The 20,859-nt window shown below is 39.1% G+C and overlaps 4 protein-coding genes across 5 annotated transcripts; 1 reads left to right on the top strand and 3 right to left on the bottom strand.

Moving 5' to 3' along the window:
• Positions 1–760: 760 nt before the first annotated feature.
• LOC117575202 (two pore potassium channel protein sup-9) lies at positions 761–5,927 on the bottom strand. 2 transcript variants are annotated; one of them, XM_034259320.2, is made up of 8 exons: positions 5,470–5,927; positions 5,255–5,410; positions 3,853–3,979; positions 3,586–3,776; positions 3,338–3,525; positions 2,254–2,417; positions 1,154–1,186; positions 761–1,061 (listed from the first exon to the last, which is right to left on the bottom strand). In XM_034259320.2, the coding sequence occupies exons 1-8, from the start codon at positions 5,594–5,596 to the stop codon at positions 800–802; spliced, it is 1,248 nt and encodes a 415-aa protein (XP_034115211.1). In that variant the 5' UTR covers positions 5,597–5,927; the 3' UTR covers positions 761–799. The 2 variants fall into 2 exon arrangements, with proteins under 2 accessions (XP_034115211.1, XP_034115213.1); XM_034259322.2 differs by lacking the exon at positions 1,154–1,186 and having other exon boundaries at positions 5,470–5,925.
• A 3,677-nt stretch (positions 5,928–9,604) lies between these two features.
• LOC117575206 (26S proteasome non-ATPase regulatory subunit 9) lies at positions 9,605–10,595 on the bottom strand. The gene is made up of 3 exons (XM_034259330.2): positions 10,382–10,595; positions 9,927–10,253; positions 9,605–9,869 (listed from the first exon to the last, which is right to left on the bottom strand). Exons 1-3 carry the CDS (start codon positions 10,490–10,492, stop codon positions 9,636–9,638), a joined length of 672 nt encoding a protein of 223 aa, XP_034115221.1. The 5' UTR covers positions 10,493–10,595; the 3' UTR covers positions 9,605–9,635.
• A 124-nt stretch (positions 10,596–10,719) lies between these two features.
• LOC117575201 (serine/threonine-protein kinase STK11) lies at positions 10,720–13,991 on the top strand. The gene is made up of 4 exons (XM_034259318.2): positions 10,720–12,327; positions 12,387–12,581; positions 13,508–13,671; positions 13,738–13,991. Exons 1-4 carry the CDS (start codon positions 11,306–11,308, stop codon positions 13,968–13,970), a joined length of 1,614 nt encoding a protein of 537 aa, XP_034115209.1. The 5' UTR covers positions 10,720–11,305; the 3' UTR covers positions 13,971–13,991.
• Positions 13,992–14,047: 56 nt separating this feature from the next.
• On the bottom strand, positions 14,048–18,359 carry LOC117575200 (integrator complex subunit 5). The gene is made up of 9 exons (XM_034259317.2): positions 18,180–18,359; positions 17,329–18,104; positions 16,927–17,271; positions 16,603–16,867; positions 16,134–16,546; positions 15,715–16,079; positions 15,372–15,651; positions 15,170–15,312; positions 14,048–15,114 (listed from the first exon to the last, which is right to left on the bottom strand). The coding sequence occupies exons 1-9, from the start codon at positions 18,284–18,286 to the stop codon at positions 14,776–14,778; spliced, it is 3,033 nt and encodes a 1,010-aa protein (XP_034115208.1). The 5' UTR covers positions 18,287–18,359; the 3' UTR covers positions 14,048–14,775.
• Positions 18,360–20,859: the final 2,500 nt, after the last annotated feature.

The raw sequence follows: 20,859 nt of genomic DNA, 5'->3' as shown, positions 1-20,859 counted from the left end.
ATAAGCACAAGTTGTTGTTGTTTTTTGTTTGGCGTTTTAGATGCTTCTACAAACTAGTTTATATTATGTTATATACATAGTAAATGTATGTTTAATATGTTTAAACTAATATCATAATCATAAGAAATACAAATGCATAATAAAATGGACTATGTACTAATAAAATGATTAAGCATTTACTTAGGTATTTACAGAATTAAGTTGTTCTTGTTATATCGATCGAATCTATTTAGTTTCAACTGGATTGGCATGTCCTCTATGTGGAAGTGGAAGAGATAGCCCCATGAAAAGGCAGTTCCTGTTTAAATAGTTTGGTTATATGTATGCTATATATAGAAGAGTTCGATATATGTATCATATATAGAGTGTGTGGTGTCTTGTTTCTATCGCTCGGAAATGGCAGTGGTTTAGATCAATTTGATAGTGCCCTAATTCAGTAATGTTTAGGTGTATTTGTTGTGTGTGTAGGTCTAGATATCTAAGTATAGTATAGTATAGTAGTATCTCTATAATGCTTGCTACTAGCTTCTCCTTCTCTTCTTCGATATTTATGCGGCGTAACTTTACATTGTAAATGCACATAAATATATTGTAGATTTTATAAGATCGCAAGATCCGAATCTCAATTCAAATAATCGCTAATCGCTTCAGTTTTCAGTTTCAAGTATTCCCATTAGTTTATGTATTGTAGATTAGTTTATCACTTTAATTTGCAAGTCCTTTTTCATGGTTGTGTGTGAGTGTGTGTGTGTTGTGGAGGGGGCATCTACTACAAGAGTCGAGTCGTTGTTCGTTCCTCCTAAATACGAAATGATAAAAGCGATACATTGCGTTTGAGCAGCTTCTGTGGATGCGGCTGCGGTTTGATCGGCGATCGATTTCCCGTATCATCCACAACATCCAGACCGATGCCCATGTGACTTCCACTCATGATCCCGCTGCCATTGAGTGCTCCAATCGTATGCATGCTCTGCGTATCGTAGTTCAGATCCTGCATCGGCACAACTTCCGGCAGCAAGTGTCTTATGTGCGTGGGCGATCGCCGCATCTTGTATTGCTGCCTGTGGAACACATAAAATAAGGATGATTATAAATAATGTTATATTTAGTAGATAGAACTCATAAGAAACTACTAGTAGAGAGTGCTGCTTACTCTGCAACATGGTCACTGCTCGCATTCTTGTGTCTAATCTCAGAGTTAAGGCAAATCCACAGATAAAAATGGCAAATAAAACAAAGATGATGTTAACTAAATATTTCTTAAGAACATTCTTTATAGATCTATATACTATAACTATTATTAGATTATATTTACAAGATTCATTAAGTATGATGACGTGAACTAAATATTTCAAATTTGATAACATGATTTAGTCTAATATAAGATTTTATATTATATTTAAGCCTCATACTTTGTATTGACTTTTGGTTTAATTTTTGTTTACTATATCTGTGTTGTTAAGGTACTTCTTAAGTTGTTCAGATTCTTCACTTAATAAATATACAAAAAAAATCTATATTAAAAAAATTATAAGATATCTACAAGATTTAGTTAAAAAAGTTTTTTTTGAGACCTTTTCAAACTTTATTCTATTCATATGTATTTATCTTTTACTTTCTTAGGAATTATACCATTTTTTATATCATCCTATAATCCTCTTTTATTTTTTCATATTTTAAGATAATTTCCTTTACTTATCCCATTATCTTTTTCATTTAATCCTCTTTTATTTTTTTCATATTTTAAGATTATGTATTTCCTTTACTTATCCCATTTTCTTTTTCATTTAATCCTCTTTTATTTTTTCATATTTTAAGATTATTTCCTTTACTTATCCCATTTTCTATATCATGTAATCCTCTTCTATTTTTTCATATTTTAAGATAATTTCTTTTGCTTCATATGCTTCCATATTTTCTTAGATCTTTTGTGTTATTCCTTTCTTTTTATCTTAAAAATAGGATATTTTCTTGAAGAATATCAGTCTTCTTTTTGAATTCACCTTCCTTTACTTTCTCTAAAATTTTCCAACATTCTACACTCTTCCACCTTTCAACGATTATTTCTGTGCATGTCTCAACACGTTCTTAGTTATGCCGCATCCTTAGAGCAGGAAGCACACACATAAACACACGCACACACACACAGACTGTGAGACAAAAGGCAACGCTAATTGGCCCATGCACAGTCTTGGGACTTTATCTGAGATGGTCGAGAGTAGATCTAAATGAAAGTGCTTAGGGATTACATACTTTTTATGCCGGTTTCCTCCGTTGAGGCAGATGCAACGGCAGGAGCACATTGAGGATGTGTTTGTGCCGTTGAGAGATTGGCCGTCGTGTCCCTCGTAGCCGCTCAGTATGGAACCATTGGATGTTATCACATCGCCCTCCAGTTTGACAGCCACTTGAAGTGCCTGTAATATCGCATACAAGATATGATTAGTTCAAGTATTTAATATTCCGCGTGTTTTGTTTGCTGAATGGAAAGTGAAAGAAAATGTGTGTGTCTTGTGTGTGTGTATATTTTGTTGTGTTGTGTGGTGCAAGTTGTTGATTGGTTTATTGGTTGGACTAGTTATTGATAGATTAGTAGTAGTAGTAGTAGTTGGTCAAATGTAATATAGTATTTTGAATAAGCTCAATAAAACCGCAATCACCTCATTGGTCCATAAAGTGGACTTGGTCATAAACTAAGCACGCGCGTTTGCATTTGTTTTTCATATTTTGTTAAGTCAAAAGCAACCGAAAAAGTATGCCAAAAAAGATACAAAATATATATATATTTGATTTGATTTCGATTCTCGATTAAAGTCTTCATCGTATTTCACTGACTGCATGAATTTAATAAATAAATTAATTAATTCAAATTTGTTTTTTTGTACAAAATTTGCAAATATCGAATGAAGAAAAAACAGAAGGTGCTCGATTAAATTGTAATTGTAAAAAAATGTGCAAAAAGTTTGGAACAAGCAAATAGTTAATAAACAAATAAGCTTTCGAAATGATTTCTTTTATTTTAATTGTACGATTTACTATAAGCAAAAGTTTGGAAAAATGATTAAGCAAAGTCGAAATGTTAAAGAATTTCAAATAAGAAAGTAATGCGATCTTCAGTTAAAAGATATAATATATACGTATGTCAGTTAGGAATTGGAAGGCGCAGTGAGACTAAAATTGATTATAAGCTTAAGGTTTTACGAGTAAATTGTTACTAGAGGTCCAACAGGATAAATTTGAATTATATAAAGTACGAGAAAACATTCGGAACAGTCCGCAACAGTCTACAGATAAAATGAGGAAAGAGAAGTTTGAACGAAGTTGGACGGAAACTCACCTGCATGGCCTGGGCCTCGTCACGTCTCTCATCCTCGGTATTCATTGTAACAAACCTAAGTACTAACAAGTTCAGTGAGGCGGCAACAATTGCCAGTCCGAATAGTATGAATATCAGTGCGAACATAACGTATTCGGGTTTCCTATTTAGCGCATTATCTTTCTGTAAAGCTACCATATCGCCAAAGCCTAGAAGGAAGAGAACTTGGTTATAATTGAAATAGTTGAATACTCTTTAGATACTCTCACCTATTGTGGTTAAAGTAATAAAACAGTAATATACTGAATCAAAGTAGCTCCAGCCCTCAAATCTTGAAAAGGCCGCAGCACCACCTGCTATCGTCAGTGAACTGAGCGTCGTGACAACGCATATAAGGTCCACCTCGGAGGCAACTGTTCGTTTGCAGCGCAGCGATGTCCGCACCGCTTTGATAACATAACTGCAAACATACCGAAAGTGATTAGTTGATGGCAAATGGATAGAGGAGGGAGGGAAAGGAGGAGAGAGACACCCACCTGCTCAGTCTATTCACTCTTTCTCCGATGCTCTGAAACATGACGAGGCCCAAGGGTATCCCAACAATGGCATAGCACATTGTAAACAGTTTCCCTCCGCGGGTGGTTGGCGTCGAGTGTCCATAGCCTGAAAAATTGTCATTATTCGACATTTTATAGGTCACTTCTTAATTACACAAACTCGTCAAATACACCATAAAATCTGTACTATGCCAACACACATCCATAAAAACTTGAAATGTTTTCTATGTAAATACGCATTGGGATTACAAATGCTTTTTTAAAATAGTTAAGGGTAATAAAAAATTGAAATTTAGAATCTTATAAAATACTTTTAAAATTATAATAAATAGTTAAAGGTAAATAAAGAAGATCGTAGTCAGAAAAAAAGGATTAAGTGAAGACAATACTAACACTAATTGTATTGAGAGTAATTTGCAATTCTATAATCGTATAAATTGGCTAAAATATATATATATCGAATGCTATATTTGGTACTATACTGTATCAATGTACTAAACGTTGCCTTTGGTATATTTGTACCTTGTATCTTAAGGGTAGCGGGTATACAAATGAACTGAAAGTTTTTTTAAATTCTACAATCTTATAAATTGGCTAGGAAATTTAAGATTAAGTCAGTTTCAAAATGTGTAATCTTAGATTCTATCATCCTTAAATATAACAAAAGTAATAGTAGGATTATGTATCAGAGATTAGTTAGAAATAAAGCAAATTATTATAACTCACAATATGAAAAAAGGATTCAATTCACAATATGAAAAATGGATTCAATTAAACCATAAATAGAACTATTGAAATTTAGAGTAACTTGGAATACTTTAAACTTATGAATAGTCTAGGAAATTGTAGCTTAAAACAAACTTCAAATATGTAACCTATGGTTCTAAGATGATTAACTTCTTAAAAATATAAATAACAAAAGTTGTAATAGGTTAATGTAGCAATCTAGGTAAAAATAATGTACTAAAGTTAAAAAATAAAGTAATTCCGAATATTAAAAAAGGATTAAGACAAAAATAAAGGTATTGAAATTAGGAGTTGATTCGAATACCATAAGCTTTAGAATTGTCTAGAAAATCGTCTCTTAAATCAAATATAAAATGTCTAAACTTAGATGCTGACTGGATTAATTTTGTAAAAATTAATAAACAAAAAAGTAGTAGTATGTAAATATAGCAGAGTTTAGTTACAAATAATGTACTATAATTCAGAAATAAAATAAGAGTGGCTTGGAGTTATATAAACTTATGAACTGGCTGTATGATTCATTTCATAAATAGTTTACAAAAGAGTAAAAGGATAAGTAATATTTCTAAAATAGAATACAGTTAAATATGCTGGTAGATGCTGTTCTCTAGATTATAATTGAAAAGAGTTATACCAATTGTGGTTAGCACTGTCGTTGCATAATAGAATGCGCCAGTGAACTTCCATTGCTGGCCGGCCTTGTGTGGCTCCGATTTGAGTACCACCGTCTCCATGACTTTAAAATCTTCTTGTGATATATTGTATTTGCGTATTATCATGTCCTCGACAGCTGCAAGTTGAATAGTAGATAATAATAATCTCGTTTATAGAAATGTTTCAATGGCAAACCTTGCAAAGCCTCCCAACGCCGCTTCTCCGTCTCCGATTCGAGGGCATCAAAGACGGCGGCACCCACTAGCAAATATGTAAATGTACACACGATCAGGGATATCGTGCGCACATTTTGTTTCTTCATGCTTCATTTAGGCGAGGTTATTGGTTATAAACACATGCATTCCATTCACTATACTCGGTTCGTCCTGCTGCTGTTTCTGCTGCTGCTTTCTCTGACGTCGGCGTCTTCTCTTGCGGTTGCTGCTAATCCTGCTATTGCTCCACACTTCCATATGTACATTGTGTGGTGTGTGTTGTGGTGTGTGCTCCGTTCGTCGCGGACAAACTTTTCTAAATCAGGTTAAGCACAGCAACGCACACACGCGGGGCAAACAGAGAAACCACTCGACACTCGACACCTTGGCCACTTGCCACTAGCACTCTCTCTCTCTCACACACACACAGTCTATTCACTTGCGGTGTCTTTGTGTATGTGTCTTTCGCGTTGTCGTTTAGCTTGAGTTTCGTTTTATTCGTTTTTTGTTGCCTACTTTTTGGCGCACAGGGCAATTACCTGACAAATTCAGTTAGTTTGTTGTCACTTGCGTCGTCGTCGTCGTTGCACTTGAGAGTGCAATTGCATTAAATATGATACACATACACATGTATATTTTAATTTTAGTCACACTTGCAAATGTACTTTGTACTCTCGCACGTTGCATTTACTATTTCTGTCACACTTTATGCGATGCCATTGCCGTTGTCGATGCCGCCCTTCCACAAGTCCTTGTGTTATTTATAGCAATGCTGCTGCATTTGTAACTGCATCATCATCATCATCAGCGTCGTCCTCATCATCATCATCATTGTAGTCAGACTCATGCTCTGCTGCTTCATCAGTTTGCCTCTGTGCTCCTTCTGAAACTGGCATCAGCACATTCAAGGCTCTTCTTGCTGCTGTGGTGGACGACTAACCCAATCACACTCAAACATGGCGGCATTTCGTAGTAGTTTTCGCTGCAATGTCCTTCGGCCGCATTTACGCTGCTGCAGCAGCACGCATCCTGCGGGGTAGTAAAGGATTTAAAGTGACATAAATTAGCTTTTATGGCTAAAAATAGCGTGAGCACATTCGACACATTCTACATTCCACATCCTTGGGACTAATGATGCATAATGCCCAATCTGTCATCGTCAAAAGGCAAAAACCAGCAAAACCACGCCACAAGGACTCACTGAACATGACACAGCTCTCGCCCAAAACATATGTTCTACACACTACGTAAGTATGTGTGTGTTTGCATTAAATTGGCTACAAAATGAAATATTCATTTGTAAGCGCCAAGATTTTTTTCATTTCGTTGGCAGCCAAATGTGGGCCAAAATGTGTAAACCTGTAAGCAATTTCCAGATTTGGCGGTAACGTTATATCGTGAATTATTAACAAACAAAACACATACGGACTGCAGAGAGCTGGGAGCTGGGAACGGGGAAAGGGACGCCACGCGCAACTTAACCAAATAATGAGATGAAAAGTGCCAACAACAGCAAGAAAACAAGTAAGAAAGCTGCAGACGACTCTGAGATACCCGATAACAATAGTGAGTAGCATCATCATAAAAACCAAAAGAATAAATTGTTCAATAAATGTCTTAAGCAACTGAATTTCATGAAGCATAAGCGTAAACAAAATCTGCTTTAACTTTTTAGTTGAATACCACCAACTTTGATAGCTCTATCCGCTTTATTTCCTGAGATTCCTAAAGATGTTCATACGGACAGACAGAAAGCAGGACACCTCTATTGATGCTGATCAAAAAAAGTATTGCATACTTTTGAGTGCTGCGTTTTTCAGCTGCTGCTTATTGAAAGTAACTGACTGTGAAAAGGTTTTACTTGATCTGTCTATATATAATTATAATATAATATAAAGTAAATAAGCAAGTAAGCCTTTCTTAACCTAATTTTTGTTCACTCTAGTTTAAGTTATAAAATAGAGTAACTGTAACATACAAACATAAAGTATATTCTTTAAAATATAAAGTCACCCAAATATAAGGCAGCAACGTGAGCTAATCAAAAATGTAATACTAAACAAATTGGCCTGCAATCAAAAAGATTATTACCACCAACTTCGATAGATCTACCTCTTATACTCTCGGATAGCAGTTGATGCTGATTTAAAAAAAACCATTGCATACTTTTCAGCGTTGAGCTTTTATCCTGCTGCTTGTTGCTTACCCATCTACACTACGGCTAACGGGTATCAAAAATGTGGAGGGGAAGAGAAAAGAAAAGACAGCTCAATTGTGTCCGTGTGCAGTTGGCTTGGTTAAAGGCACAGCGTACTATGTTTTTTTTTGCTTAGCTTAGCTTGGCCCCTTGCTTTTCAATTTGGCTAACAAGCAGGCAGCATTGCAGTGCCATTGAATTATTCATGCTTCCAGTATTTGTATATGAATTTAACTCACTGTGTCCATGTGTGTGTGTGTGTATGCGTGTGTTTGTGTGTGTGCGCGCGTCTCAAGCTGTCTTCAGTACGTTAACATTGCGCGTTCAAGCGTACATCACACACAGAAGGCAGGCAGAGAGACACTCTCACACACACACACACAGGCACACAAACACATGCTGGCTTTTTTTTGATAATTTATTGGAACTGCGAGAGGGTGGTTTCTTCACTTTGAGGATGCCACAACAGAACTGAAGTTTTGCGGATTGCGGAACTCTGTGTCGAAATGTTGCTGCAGTCGCCCCCAGTCATCCCCCTCATCCCCCCGTCGTCATCTTTGCTGCCCTTAGTTAACTTTTTGCTAGTTTCCCTATGCCATATTCGTATTTTTCCATTCTTTGCGTTTTTTTCTATTCCTTTTCTTCACCACATTATTTGTTGCGCCACCCGCAATCGCAATCGCAACTGTGTAATTGTATTTGTATTCGTATTTGTATTTGTAATCGCGCAGCCTCCCGAGTTTCTTCTTGTCGTTGACATTTGCTGTGCACTCCTCACTGGCAATGACTGTGACTGTGACACTATCTACATACAAAAGCATCATCATCATCATAATCAGCAGCAGCAGCAGCATCATCATCATCATCGTCGTCGTCGTTGTCCTGTGGTTGTCGTCTCGTTAACTGTCTGATGTATGCGCCTAATTCGTCCCACTCCCCAACCAAACGTGCTCGCAAAAAAGGAATTTACACGAGAGCATCAAGCAAACAAGAAGAAAAAAAAAATTGAAGAGAAATAGCAAACTTTTGTATTTCCACATTACACAACACATACGCGTTAATTAGATTTGGGGCGACAAATTAGATGCTGTATTTTTGCAGCAATCTCGTTGGCGCATTCTTGTGTTATTTTGTCATTAGCTCTCTTCACTTTTTTGTCCACAAGTGCACAAATTTTCACTACAATAATTTCATCTCTTTTTTTCTGAAATTCGCTTTTGGTACGACTCTGCTTCCGCTGTTCGCAAAGATGATGCACGCACTTTCGATTGTATTTCTCAACTGGCACGGCAACGGCGCACAAAGGACGACAGGCTGCTGGATCCGTTAGGGTCGTGAGCATCCCGACTAGAGATGGAGAAACATCGCTATCGATGATTGTGGAACTTTTTTAAGCACTGGCTTTATATATGGATTAAATTTTTGAAGGCAAATAATGTAAATATAAATAATTATTTATTGTTTAATAAATTTAAAATTTAAGTTAGTACAGTTGCCATTTAAAAAAAGCTTTCTTTTGAATTGTTTTTTTTTAACTATATTTGGTGCGGCCGCAAATTTCTAAAATACCAAAATACCAAACCACCAACGATTGCCTGCTGGTAACACTCCATATGGCATGCCAACTTGCCAAAGCTTTTTCAAAAGGCGCGCATTCGAATGAGACTTTTCACTTATTTAAACGCTGCTTTTGACTCTTTAAAGATTTGAACTACTTTTAAAATGCTGTTGACTGCAATTGACCTGTTTACTTTGATGCCCTGCCATGACACAGTTAGCCGGCAACCGTTGCTGCCACTTTGAAATCACAAATTGGCTTAGCTTCGATGATTATTCAGGGCACAAGCTTTCCATTGAAATCAATTATATCTGACTGTTAAAGTAATCTTCTTTAAAATTATTTCGTAATTTTACATGCGCATAAAAGAACGTCTAAGTCTACGTAAATGCTAATGCTCCATTTGCTCTGGCGGCAACACAATATTACAGCCCAACAAGCCGCGTCCTGTCCATGTCTTGGGTACTAGAACCAAGTCCAGTATCTGCTCCTCTCGCTTAATCTTCAGCTGGACCTTTTGGTTTTGCATGTTACGCACTACTTCACCAATTTGAGCGAGATTGTCCTTAAAGTTGTTACCATTAATAGAGCCAAATCGCAGTATTCTATCACCCACATGAAGACCCTGTAAATAAGGCAATTAATAATTGGTCACAATAGCTGTAGTTAACTTAATACTGACTGCTTCTTCTGCCGGCGAATTAGGACTAACTAGATTGACAATAACTAAAACGCGTGAGTCCACAGAACTCAATACAGCTCCGCCAGCTCCTCTTTCGTTTTCATTTAGTTCCAGAGCGGAGGCGCGATTCACCAGCTCTGGGTCTGTGGTGGCTATCTCAGCGTGATATTTATTCAGCTGATCCTGGATTTGATTCATGAGTTCCTTGTGATCGTTTTGCAGGCAGATAATTGTCTGACGCGCTTGGCGCACTTGGTAAACGTCAATGTCGTTGCGAGGATAACCCTCGGCGTCAATAAGAGGGCCATTCATGCCTACATTATCGTTCTGCAAATAGTAGAAGGACAATTTAAGTAGGAAATCACTAAGTATTATGAATCTAAACACTTTGACTCATGGAACGCCAATTCACGTTGTCCTGACTCGTCGTTTATATTATTGTTGTGCATATTTACCGCTGCCAATATTTCGCCATTGCGACTGATTTGTGCTTCCAGATCCTTTTTAGCAGTCATTAGCCGCTCCAGGCGCTGTTTTGTTGTAATTTGTGTTGCCATGACTTGCATTAACTTCTCTAATATTTACAAAACAAAATATATCAACTAATAACAATGTTTTATGCCTGCCCGATAAATTGTGTCAGTGATGCCTTAAGCAACATCGATATATTAATTAACTTTTACCAATTGCTATCGGGTCACCTTTTGAATGAAAATTAAAAGTGACACAGAAAAATAAATTTTAGTTGTATTATTCGTTTAAATATTTGTTTTATTGTTTATTTTGCAAAACGAATTGCGCTCTTTTACTTTTCGATAACAAATGCTTGCGATACTGGAATGATCGCAGTGCCACAAAAATTATCGCAACAAACAGCTGTTATTTGTTATCGATGAAGCTGTCGAAATTAAATGATATTGAACGGGAATACGGCTACGTGCAAAAGGGAAAATATCGTGAATATCGATATTATATCAACAATTGACATACACACAAAAAAAAAACAACATATTCAGTCTTAAAGTAAACATACAAAAATTTGCAGCATAAAAAGCAAGCAACGAACGCATCGAAGTAAACATTGCTGCCGTAATCTGGATACAACGAACCGCAGCAGCAACAGCAGCAGCAGGCGCAGCAGCAGCATTCCGCCCAACAAGAAATGTGAACTGTTCTCGCTGTTGGGCAGTTCGAAGGTTTATGCAATGTTCTAGTTCTCTGGCAGCAGCAGCAGTAGCAGCAAAGCAAGGAGAGAGCGAGAGCGGAGCAACGGAGCGCCGTTTACGTTGTTGATATATAGTATAATAAGTGTGTGTACACAAATAGCGTGTCGATCAGCAGCAGCAGCGGCGGCAGCAGCAGCAGCGGGCAGCATCCAAATGACTGTTACTGTGACCAGCACAACACATGCAATGGAGGCACAAGTTAAAGCAACAGCGGGCGGAGGCGGTGGTGAGCAGCAGCACGACGTCGACTTGGCTGCCGATGATGAAATTACAGTTTTGTTAACAAATAAAAATTTTCACTTCGACGCCCCATCCGAAGCGGACGAAGCGTTCGTGGAGCTCAATGGCGGTGGAGGCGGCGGCGGAGGCGGTGGAAAGAGCGCCGACATGGATCTGGAGGCTGCTATTGGTGGAGCACATTATCATGAGCCGGCGGAGCATCCGCAGGTCACCTGGCTGGATGACGATGAAATCGATACATTGGATCGCGTTACGTTGGACATTGGCAACATGTTCTTCAATCGCGTCGACAGCCAGGACATTATCTATCAACAGAAGAAGAAAAACATCAAGATGGTCGACAAATATGTGATGGGCGATGTGCTCGGCGAAGGTTCCTACGGCAAGGTGAAGGAGGCCATGAACTCGGAGAATCTTTGCCGGCTGGCCGTGAAAATTCTGACCAAACGCAAGCTGCGTCGCATTCCAAATGGCGAACAGAATGTGACGCGTGAGATTCACCTGCTGAAGCAGCTGAAGCACAAGAATGTGGTGCAGCTGGTCGATGTGCTCTACAACGATGAGAAGCAAAAGATGTACTTGGTCATGGAGTATTGCATTGGAGGCTTGCAGGAGATGCTCGATCATGCGCCCGACAAGAAGATGCCATTGTATCAGGCGCACACCTATTTCCAGCAGCTCGTCAACGGGCTGGAGCATTTGCACAGTTGTCGCATCATTCACAAGGACATCAAGCCGGGCAATCTACTGCTGACTCTGGATCAGACGCTCAAGATATCCGATTTCGGTGTGGCCGAGCAGCTGGATCTGTTTGCGCCAGATGACACCTGCACCACGGGCCAAGGATCGCCGGCGTTTCAGCCACCCGAAATTGCCAATGGCCACGAAACGTTTGCCGGCTTCAAGGTGGACATCTGGAGCAGCGGCGTCACACTGTAAGTTATCAGCTTCCATTCTATTTAATCCTTGGCTTAACTCTTTATTCTGTTTGCAGATATAATCTGGCGACGGGTTTGTATCCTTTCGAAGGTGACAACATCTATCGACTGCTCGAGAACATCGGACGCAGTCAATGGGTGGCACCCGACTGGCTTTATGAACTGGATGCCGCTTTTGCCAATCTAATACTGGGCATGCTCCAAGCAGATCCCAGTGCGAGGCTCTCACTACAGCAGATACGCCAAGATGCGTAAGTATTTAAAGAGAAGTAATGATTCCTCATAGTTAGAATAGAAATAAGAATTAGTAGTTGAGGAACAACATTTTTTGGAAAATGAAAAAATGTAAAAATCGGAAAAATTTTGGAAAATGAAAAAATTAAAAAATCGGGAAAATTTTGGAAAATGAAAAAATTAAAAAATCGGGAAAATTTTGGAAAATGAAAAAATCGGAAAACATGGAACATTTTGACAGATTATGATCCCATTAATTAAGGATTTGAACTAATTCCTTATAATTATAATAATAACTTATTCTTGAGTCTTATTTCAATCATACATAATAATTGTTTATGGATTCTACCACCTATTAATGATTATAAATGGCAACTCAAGTATAAATTATTATTATTTTTATAAGAAATTAGTTGAAATCCTTAAATAGTATAGAACATATTTGCAGATTAATAATAATTTATTTTGGAGTCTTATTTCTATCATAAATAACGATTGTTTTTGGGTTCTACAACCTAAAAATGATTATTAATGGCAACTCAAGTATAAATTATTATTATGTTTATAAGAAATTAGTTGAAATCCTTAAGTAGTATAGAAAATTTTTGCAGATTAATAATGATTTATTTTTGAGTCTTATTTAAATCATGAATAATGATTCCTTTTGAGTTCTACTACTAATAATGATTAATAAATCTAACCCAAGTATAAATTATTATTATGATAATAAGAACTTACTTCAAATCCTTAAGTAGTATAGAACATATAAGCATCCTTATTGGGGTCCTATCAATTCATTTGCTTAAAAATAATGGATTTAGCTAAAATCGTAATCGTTGTAGAAATTAGTATAGAAAACTGAAATATAATCATTGTATTGTTTATGATACAACTTATAAATACTTCACCCACGAAATACTTAACTTTTGCTTAACCTTTGCAGTTGGTTCCTGTCCGCTCCAGCGGTGACTGGCCCACCGATACCCATTCCTCCACTCAAGGGCGACAAATACGGACGTTCCTCAGTACTGCCTTACCTGGAAGCCTATCACTACGGTAACGAACAGGATCAGGAAGATGTCTACTTCACCGAACACGATGTCAATCGTAGGTTTACATACAATTTAAACAAAATTCGAAATATACATTCATTTACTATCTCTTTTCTTGCAGAGGAGTTGGCGCGACGTGCAGCATCGGCGGCTGCAGAGATTCGCAAATCGGCTGCTGCCAATGCCGCGTGCCATTTGTATGAGCCATCGACAAGCGCTGAGGCTGCTGCGGAATCTGGCTTGGCCAATGGCTCGCTGGAGGAGACGAGGGTGAAGAAAAAGGGTTCGGCGATTAAGAGACGCGCCAAGAAAATTGTATCCTGCATCAAATTGAGCCATTGCCGGACATCGTAGGCGACATCTCCAGCACCCCCGCACCCCCGAAAAAAACTAGTTACTAGAGTAATATGGAAAAGTAATAACTTTGTTAACAAATTGTGAGCAACTTTTTGGTTTATTTTTGTTTTCGTTTTAATTATTTTTGTTGTCTTACGTTCGCCAAGTATTTATTAAGCTGAAGAGACAAAAAACAAACACATTGAAAGATCCCATAAAAAAAAAAAGAATTAGTGAAAAGAAAGTTATAAAAAAGTCGAGTTGGCTTTGAAAGCGAGCGGACAGCAGAATGCAAGTTAAAAATCCAAGTGACAATACCGTGTATTATATGAATGATTATAATGTGGGAGGAATGAAGAGAGGCGAGAGAGAAAGAGAGTTATTAGATCGTTGATATGTATTAAATGTAAAGAACAAACAAGAAATCACGTTGAATAATTGCAATTAGCAAAGATCCGTTAAAGTAAATTGCGCGTCGAAAAACAAAAAACAAATTCAACTCATTGTTGGCTTTTTAAATTGGCTTGGAATTCAAATGCAAATTTACAGACGCTGCTGCTGGACAGTATTTGCAATGGATTTGTTTATGAGATTAATAAAATGAGAACCACTGAAGTATACAAAAATTGAGAATATCTAAATTGCATCGCATATTGAATGAATGCTTTGCTGTTTATTCTTGTGTGCTCCGACAAAAACAGAGTCTGAAATTTAAACGCATCAAATACAAAATACAAAAATACACACACACACATATATATATAATCCAATCACACACTCACACTTTACTCTATGCTTAACTAAATAGCTAACTAATTGTCTATTACTCCAACTCGACCACCTCAATGCTGGCTTTGGCTATTGCTGTGTTTGCTGGCTGCTCTGATACTGTTGCTGCTGTTGTTGTTGTCGCTGCTATTGCTGTTGGATTTGGCTGTGCAACATGCAGATCACTCATGATGAACATCTGATGATAGTGAGGTCCCAATTTGCTCAGCTTCTTCTGCATCAGTTGACGCAGTGTGTCCACGTATTGAGGCGCCACCTTGGCCTGACTTGTGTTGCGCCAGTGAAGACCATTGTTGTCCACATGGAAGAGCGCAGGCGAAGGCACATGATCTTTCAGATAGTTCCAAATGCATTCACGCAGCAGCAATGCAATCTGTAAATACAAAAGTATTAAAAAAAGGATCGTAGACTTGAGAGAGACAACTTACTTCTGGCGCTTCGAAGTGCTCGATGATCGTGTGCAGGTTAGCAAGTGGAGGCGGTATCAGTTGACTCATGGCCAGCAGCTGCAGCAGTTTTTTGGTGCACAGCATGAGCTCATCGTTGGCTGCCGTAGGCTGGAATTTGTTAACTGTCAAGAGATAACAATTGTCAATGAAAGTAATCAGGAGGTAAAAGTTCAACGCTTACCATTCTTGCCACGCCAGTGATGCAAGCAGGTGGCGCACAGCGCTCTTAGCAATACGGAGGAGTAGCACAAGGCGGGTCTGTGTGTGGCTATCAAGCCGAGCACTGCCCAAAGCACGGGTGAGGTAATAAAGGCACGACGTATTTGCATGTCCCGCTCCATGGTGACGCGAGTGAACTCCTCGTCCGGAAAGGGCAGTCCATTGTACATTACATCCGTTGAAACCAGCTCGACGAGAGTCAACGAGACCAAGGAGTAGCCCTCGACATTGTTGGGTTTGTCCTGAAAATATAATCAACAGGATTAGTTTAGAATTGAACTGATTTAAAAGACTGTAACTATTACCAGATCTGTGCAGCACGCATTGAGCGCCTTTAGATACAAAGCTTGCTTCTCTGCATCGCAGCTTCTTTCGTTGGTGGGCAGCACCGGCCTCAGGCCACGTCCAATGATGCCTGAATGCAGCACAGAACGATTCGAGTTGGTGCCCGAGTTGGTGTGTAAATTCTGTAGAATGAGCAGCTCATGTTCGGGTATCTTCAGTTCATCCAGTTCATACTCTTCCAGTTGGCCCAACAAGTGGCCATGATAGAAGAGCGCGCTCTCCACCAGCTCACGCAGACAAACAGTGCGTGCTATTTTACGCGCTGTGCACTGACGTTGCAGCAGCGCATAGGCGCGATGAGCAGCAGCAGCTCGACGTATAACAGCTGAAACGAAATTTAATTAGTTCACATAATATAAAATCAACTTGAAGCACTTACTCTGCTCTGTGAGACCCACAAAGAAGTACTTGACGCTGAGCACGGCCAGCTTAAGCACCAACGGAGTGCGCAGCACATTCGCTCGGGCTCCAGCTTCAATATTGTTCAACAGGTCAACGATTTGATGGGCTAAACGCATGCGTGCTGCGTCTCTGGCGTCGTCATCTGTGGCTGAGTCGAGCTTGGCTCTCTTTATGCCATCAATACTGTAGCCATTATTGTTGTTATTATTATTGTTGGCCTGCTGCAATTTGAATTTCTCCGCACTGTGCTCAGCTGCATCCTTGTCCATTTTGAGCACGAGCTTCTGAATGGTGCAGTCGAGTATTTGTATAATCTTGGGCAGGCATTCGTTCAACGATTGCGTCAACAGCTGCGGCTTCACGTGTGGAAAGTGATTCTTCTTCTGCATTCTGTTTAAAGACATTAAATTTATTATAACATCATTACTATTATCATTTAAACTTACTTGGTCAATATGTTGAGGTTGTAGAATGTGTTGTATGCCTCGGTTGGAGTGCCTGGCTCCACGGGCAAGCGATTGTTAACCTGCTCCTGCAGCGTTATATCTTCCAGCACCATTTTGAAACCTTTCGTAATGCTGGGAAAGTTGAGCACACCACTTTGGCCGCCCAGCAAGCGCATTAGCGCACCAATTGTGCTTGGATTCTGGGCATACGATTTGCGCAACAATTCTGATATGGTTTGATAATAGATATGCGGATGCTGTGAGGCTTTAAAACAAATACTCGAGTTATGTTATGTTTATATCATTTAAAACCCAGTTACTTACAGACAACCAAGAGCAGTCGCACTGCCGTCTGCTGTTCTAATATATTCGTGCTGAGACAGCTTTTCCACAGCATATACTTTGTCTCCTCAAAGGCCAAGTCAACAAGCAGCGGAAAGTTGCGCATATTGAGAACCCACTGCTCCAATTCCTGCATTGACGTGTCGAGAAAATCCTGACACCAGGTATACTTCTCAGCCATGCGTGAGACCATCAGCAACAACTTGGCACCATGCTGATTGAGACGCAGCACAGCGTTGTTCAGAGATGGCTGCATGTCCGCAAACATTTTATTGCTCAGCCAAAGCGGCGCTTTCTGCACAATGGCATCGCACATCTCATCGGTGACTTCAAACAGAAAATAAAGATTAATAAACTACAAACACAGTTGCACTATATACTTACATATCTCTATGAACACGTTGACCAAACTCTGCAGTATAGCATCCGAGTAATTGGTGGTTATCAACAGAAACGGCACAATGGCCACATCGAGTGGCTTCTTGGGCGCCAAACCATCTTTAAGCATCTCGCGAAATGCCGCACACAACTGCTGCTCGTGACAAGAAGTCATGTAGTCCAGAATGCCCGCCTCCGAGTCCAAATGACAGCGATAATCCTCCGCAAAACGCTTGATGCCACACTGCAATATCTGCATAATTATCTTGTGGGGAAAACAGCCTCCCAATCTGGCGACAATCCAATCAAAAGTCATGGGATAGCGATGGAATGCATTGAGCATCGTTTCCACACACGATTCCGCCTCCGCATTGCTCAGCTTGCGAAAGCAACTGTTGATCAGTGTGAGCAATCCATGCATTGCACTGCACTCCAGCCAATAATTGCAGCTGGCTGTGATGGTCATGCGACGCTGGGTGTATTTATCCGACAGCTTGGCCACCAGCTCCAGGCTCCAGTTAGCTATAAGTGGCGACCAGGCGGGCGGGCCCTTCCACACTAGATTCTGCAGCGATGTCTTGACCATGTTGAAACTTTCGTACTCCTCGGCGCGCATTTGTTGCTGTCGATTGCCGCCTTGTTTGATTTGTGAGACGGGCATGCCCGTCTTTTGGTCCATCATCTCGGGCGATACATACAGCTGCACACCGATCTCGGCCAGAATGCCAAAGTAATCGAAGACAATGTCGCGCGTCGCCGGCAACTCATCGAGAAAGCCCAAACTGCAGCAGCATGGCGTGAAATCGAATGCATCGTGAGAAAAGTGTGTGTGGCATGTTTACAAATGCAATACTTACGCAACTTTGATGAGTGAGGGCTTTGTTAGCGACTGTGGGTTGCTGTGGTCACTGCTAACTGTTTCTATAAATTGTTTAAGCTGATCTAAAATATTTTGTTGCAACATTTTTCGCTGTTTGTTTGGTTTATTTTCTTCTTCTGCAGGCAGCAGCAGCCGTCGGTATCGGTTGAGTATCAAATTGTTGCTATTGTATCGATACTATCGTTTGTGGATGTCGTGCGATAACAGCACGTCGATGACTGCATTTTCGATATCGCAGTTATCGACGACGCACGTTAATAATAACGGCTTTGGCATGCGATACGAATTTGAAATGCATCGGAAGCAGCAGTAGTTTAATTTCAAATTGGAAGTTATCAAGGTGTCGCACAGTTGCACTACCTGATAAAAGCTCAATCATGACTTAATTAGATGGCAATGCATTTGCATATATTGGGAATAATATTTCAAGGCATTTGCTTATCAATAATGCTACCAAATTCCCATCAGAGTTTTTGAATGTCACATGTTAAGCGCGACATTATTGTTAATGTGCATCCCATAAAAAGACAAAACTCAACAAAGTTTCCATTGGAATCAATCGAGATGCATATAAAAAGCATGTTTATGCCGTTATGCCAAAGCCAAAGATATGAGATGCATTTTCATTCATTGTATTTATGAGCTCATATCATTTGCATATGACAAATCATTCGAATACTGGTAAAAAGGGAACTTCAAATTTGGTAAATTCTCATGCAAATGTACTATGCGTATCTGTGCATTTTGTGCTAATTGATATAATTGTCCTAGCGGAGCATGAATACAATGACCAATTAATATGAGTTAGCTGATTCATTAGGTTTTTGTGTCAACCTGCTGACCTTGATATCATTTCCAGCATTGCCGATCCGATCCGAACCGACTTTAAAAAATACGAGCTGGCGGCTTGCGCAATTTCTAATACCTCTGTTTGATTTTATGTGTGTACTAAACCCAACCAAGCAACCAACTAGCCATCAACCATCATCCACCATCAATGCTGATGCCGATGATCATTATCATCTATACTCACATTCACATTCACATTCACACTTCAAGTTGAGGCTGCTGATCGATTTGCTTTGAACTTGTTTGGGCTGTTGACAAATGTTTTTTTCTCTCCGTTGCTTTTGTTTTTGCTTTTCAAATGGACGCGCAGCACGTTTTATGAAGTATTGACGCGGGAAAGGCCAGTTACCGTGTTAATTCAACATTTTTATTGTTTTCCAATATTATTTTTTGGCAAAATTATAAACAGGTTTCTCTTGATTATTCTTTGGAATTGCAGTACTTGTTATTCTTTTACTTTAATGGAGGGTTTTTTCTCTATTTTTGTGACTTTCGATTGCATTGATTGCCCAATGAATAGGCCACGTAAATGTGAGAATGATTTGCAGAATTAGAAAATGGCGTTTGACTTAACCGTTATTTAATAATCATAGCATTCATGATGGTGGGTTCAGCAAGTGCAACGACAACAACAACAGCAACAACAACAACGTGGCGCAATGCGATTGCAGCTTTGACTGCCGCTGCCTTTGTCTTTGGCTTTAGATGTTGCTGGCTGTTGAAGCTTGGAGAGCTATTGAGGCTCTCTGGCAGCGCCAAAACAACGCATCAATCATTGAAAGTTTCACAATACAATACTGCAACTTTGAGTATTTATTGTTATTTTTTCGAATAATTCCATAATTTTCTGCGGTTTCACTTTATTCGCTAATCATCGATGTCAAGTAGAGTTCTATTTTTATTTCGTTTCGCTATTTTAGGTCAATTCATGCAAACCAGACGCCGAAAATTAGCAAAGTGGTTAAAGACCTTGAACTCCCATCGACGCAACTTTGCCTATTATACATATATTTAATATATGTTGCTGATGGTTGTTGAATAAGGTTAATTGTCTTAACGTGTTTACAATAAACAAATAAAAGTCGCTCCAAAAATAACAAAAAAAAAGCAAGCAAAAAATCAAGAAAATCGTTAGGAACGCCCACAAAATAAAAACTGACCAAACATGGATTGAGGCGACCTTTGCATCATCTTCCAAAGTCTCTCATCTCTGCCAAAAAGTTCGATCATCCATACTTGACCACATCCACAGCGTGTGTGTTAGCTGATGTGTGTGTGTGTGTGTGTTTCAGCACCTGAAGGTTGCTTCAATTAGATCTGCTACTGAGATGGCATATTAAATTCGTATCAGTCTCAAATACAATATATTTGAAAGAAAACAGGCAGCGCTAATAACTTAAAGCCCAGTAACGTATGTTGTTTTTTTTTTTTTTTTTTTTTTTTTTTGCGTCAGCACATGTCATTGTACCTCTGAATGATTGCAGCGGCGGAAGCTGAAGCACACGCACACACACACGCAAACATATGCGATGATCATTGAACGGGGGAGGCAAAAAGCTTTGCCAGTCACAGCGCAGAAGTTCAAAAGTTATCGAAATGAAATCGATACCTTTTATTTAATGGGAGTGTATTGCAAATTCCTAGTTTAATACTCGCTTTTATTAAGATATTTAATTAACGATTTTAGTGGTGTTTACGCAAACCTTGGCAGTAATTATAATAACACCCTTTCTGTAGTGCAAGCAAAAATTGCATGCCATTACTTTTTAATTATTGCATTTGTAATCACTTTTCAGAGCCGTCGATAC

The sequence above is a fragment of the Drosophila albomicans genome, chromosome 2R, assembly GCF_009650485.2.
Source record: "Drosophila albomicans strain 15112-1751.03 chromosome 2R, ASM965048v2, whole genome shotgun sequence".
NCBI lineage: Eukaryota > Metazoa > Arthropoda > Insecta > Diptera > Drosophilidae > Drosophila > Drosophila albomicans.
The sequence above is the reverse complement of the archived record's forward strand: the minus strand, read 5'-3'. Positions and strand labels throughout refer to the sequence as shown.

Bases quoted from the DNA above. Each gene is read 5' to 3' on its own strand.
- LOC117575200 (XM_034259317.2), bottom strand. From the start codon at position 18,286: ATGTTGCAACAAAATATTTTAGATCAGCTTAAACAATTTATAGAAACA. The intron at 18,105-18,179 runs GTAAGTATTGCA...ATGCTGCTGCAG, and splicing joins CCCTCACTCATCAAAGTTGC to TTTGGGCTTTCTCGATGAGT. The intron at 16,547-16,602 runs GTAAGTTTAAAT...GTCTTTAAACAG, and splicing joins AACCTCAACATATTGACCAA to AATGCAGAAGAAGAATCACT.
- LOC117575202 (XM_034259320.2), bottom strand. From the start codon at position 5,596: ATGAAGAAACAAAATGTGCGCACGATATCCCTGATCGTGTGTACATTT. The intron at 3,980-5,254 runs GTATAACTCTTT...ACAATTTTTCAG, and splicing joins GACAGTGCTAACCACAATTG to GCTATGGACACTCGACGCCA. The intron at 3,777-3,852 runs GTGGGTGTCTCT...GTATGTTTGCAG, and splicing joins AGAGTGAATAGACTGAGCAG to TTATGTTATCAAAGCGGTGC.
- LOC117575201 (XM_034259318.2), top strand. From the start codon at position 11,306: ATGACTGTTACTGTGACCAGCACAACACATGCAATGGAGGCACAAGTT. The intron at 12,328-12,386 runs GTAAGTTATCAG...TTCTGTTTGCAG, and splicing joins TGGAGCAGCGGCGTCACACT to ATATAATCTGGCGACGGGTT. The intron at 13,672-13,737 runs GTAGGTTTACAT...CTTTTCTTGCAG, and splicing joins CACCGAACACGATGTCAATC to AGGAGTTGGCGCGACGTGCA.
- LOC117575206 (XM_034259330.2), bottom strand. From the start codon at position 10,492: ATGCAAGTCATGGCAACACAAATTACAACAAAACAGCGCCTGGAGCGG. The intron at 10,254-10,381 runs GTAAATATGCAC...TACTATTTGCAG, and splicing joins ATGGCGAAATATTGGCAGCG to AACGATAATGTAGGCATGAA. The intron at 9,870-9,926 runs GTCAGTATTAAG...CCTTATTTACAG, and splicing joins ATTCGCCGGCAGAAGAAGCA to GGTCTTCATGTGGGTGATAG.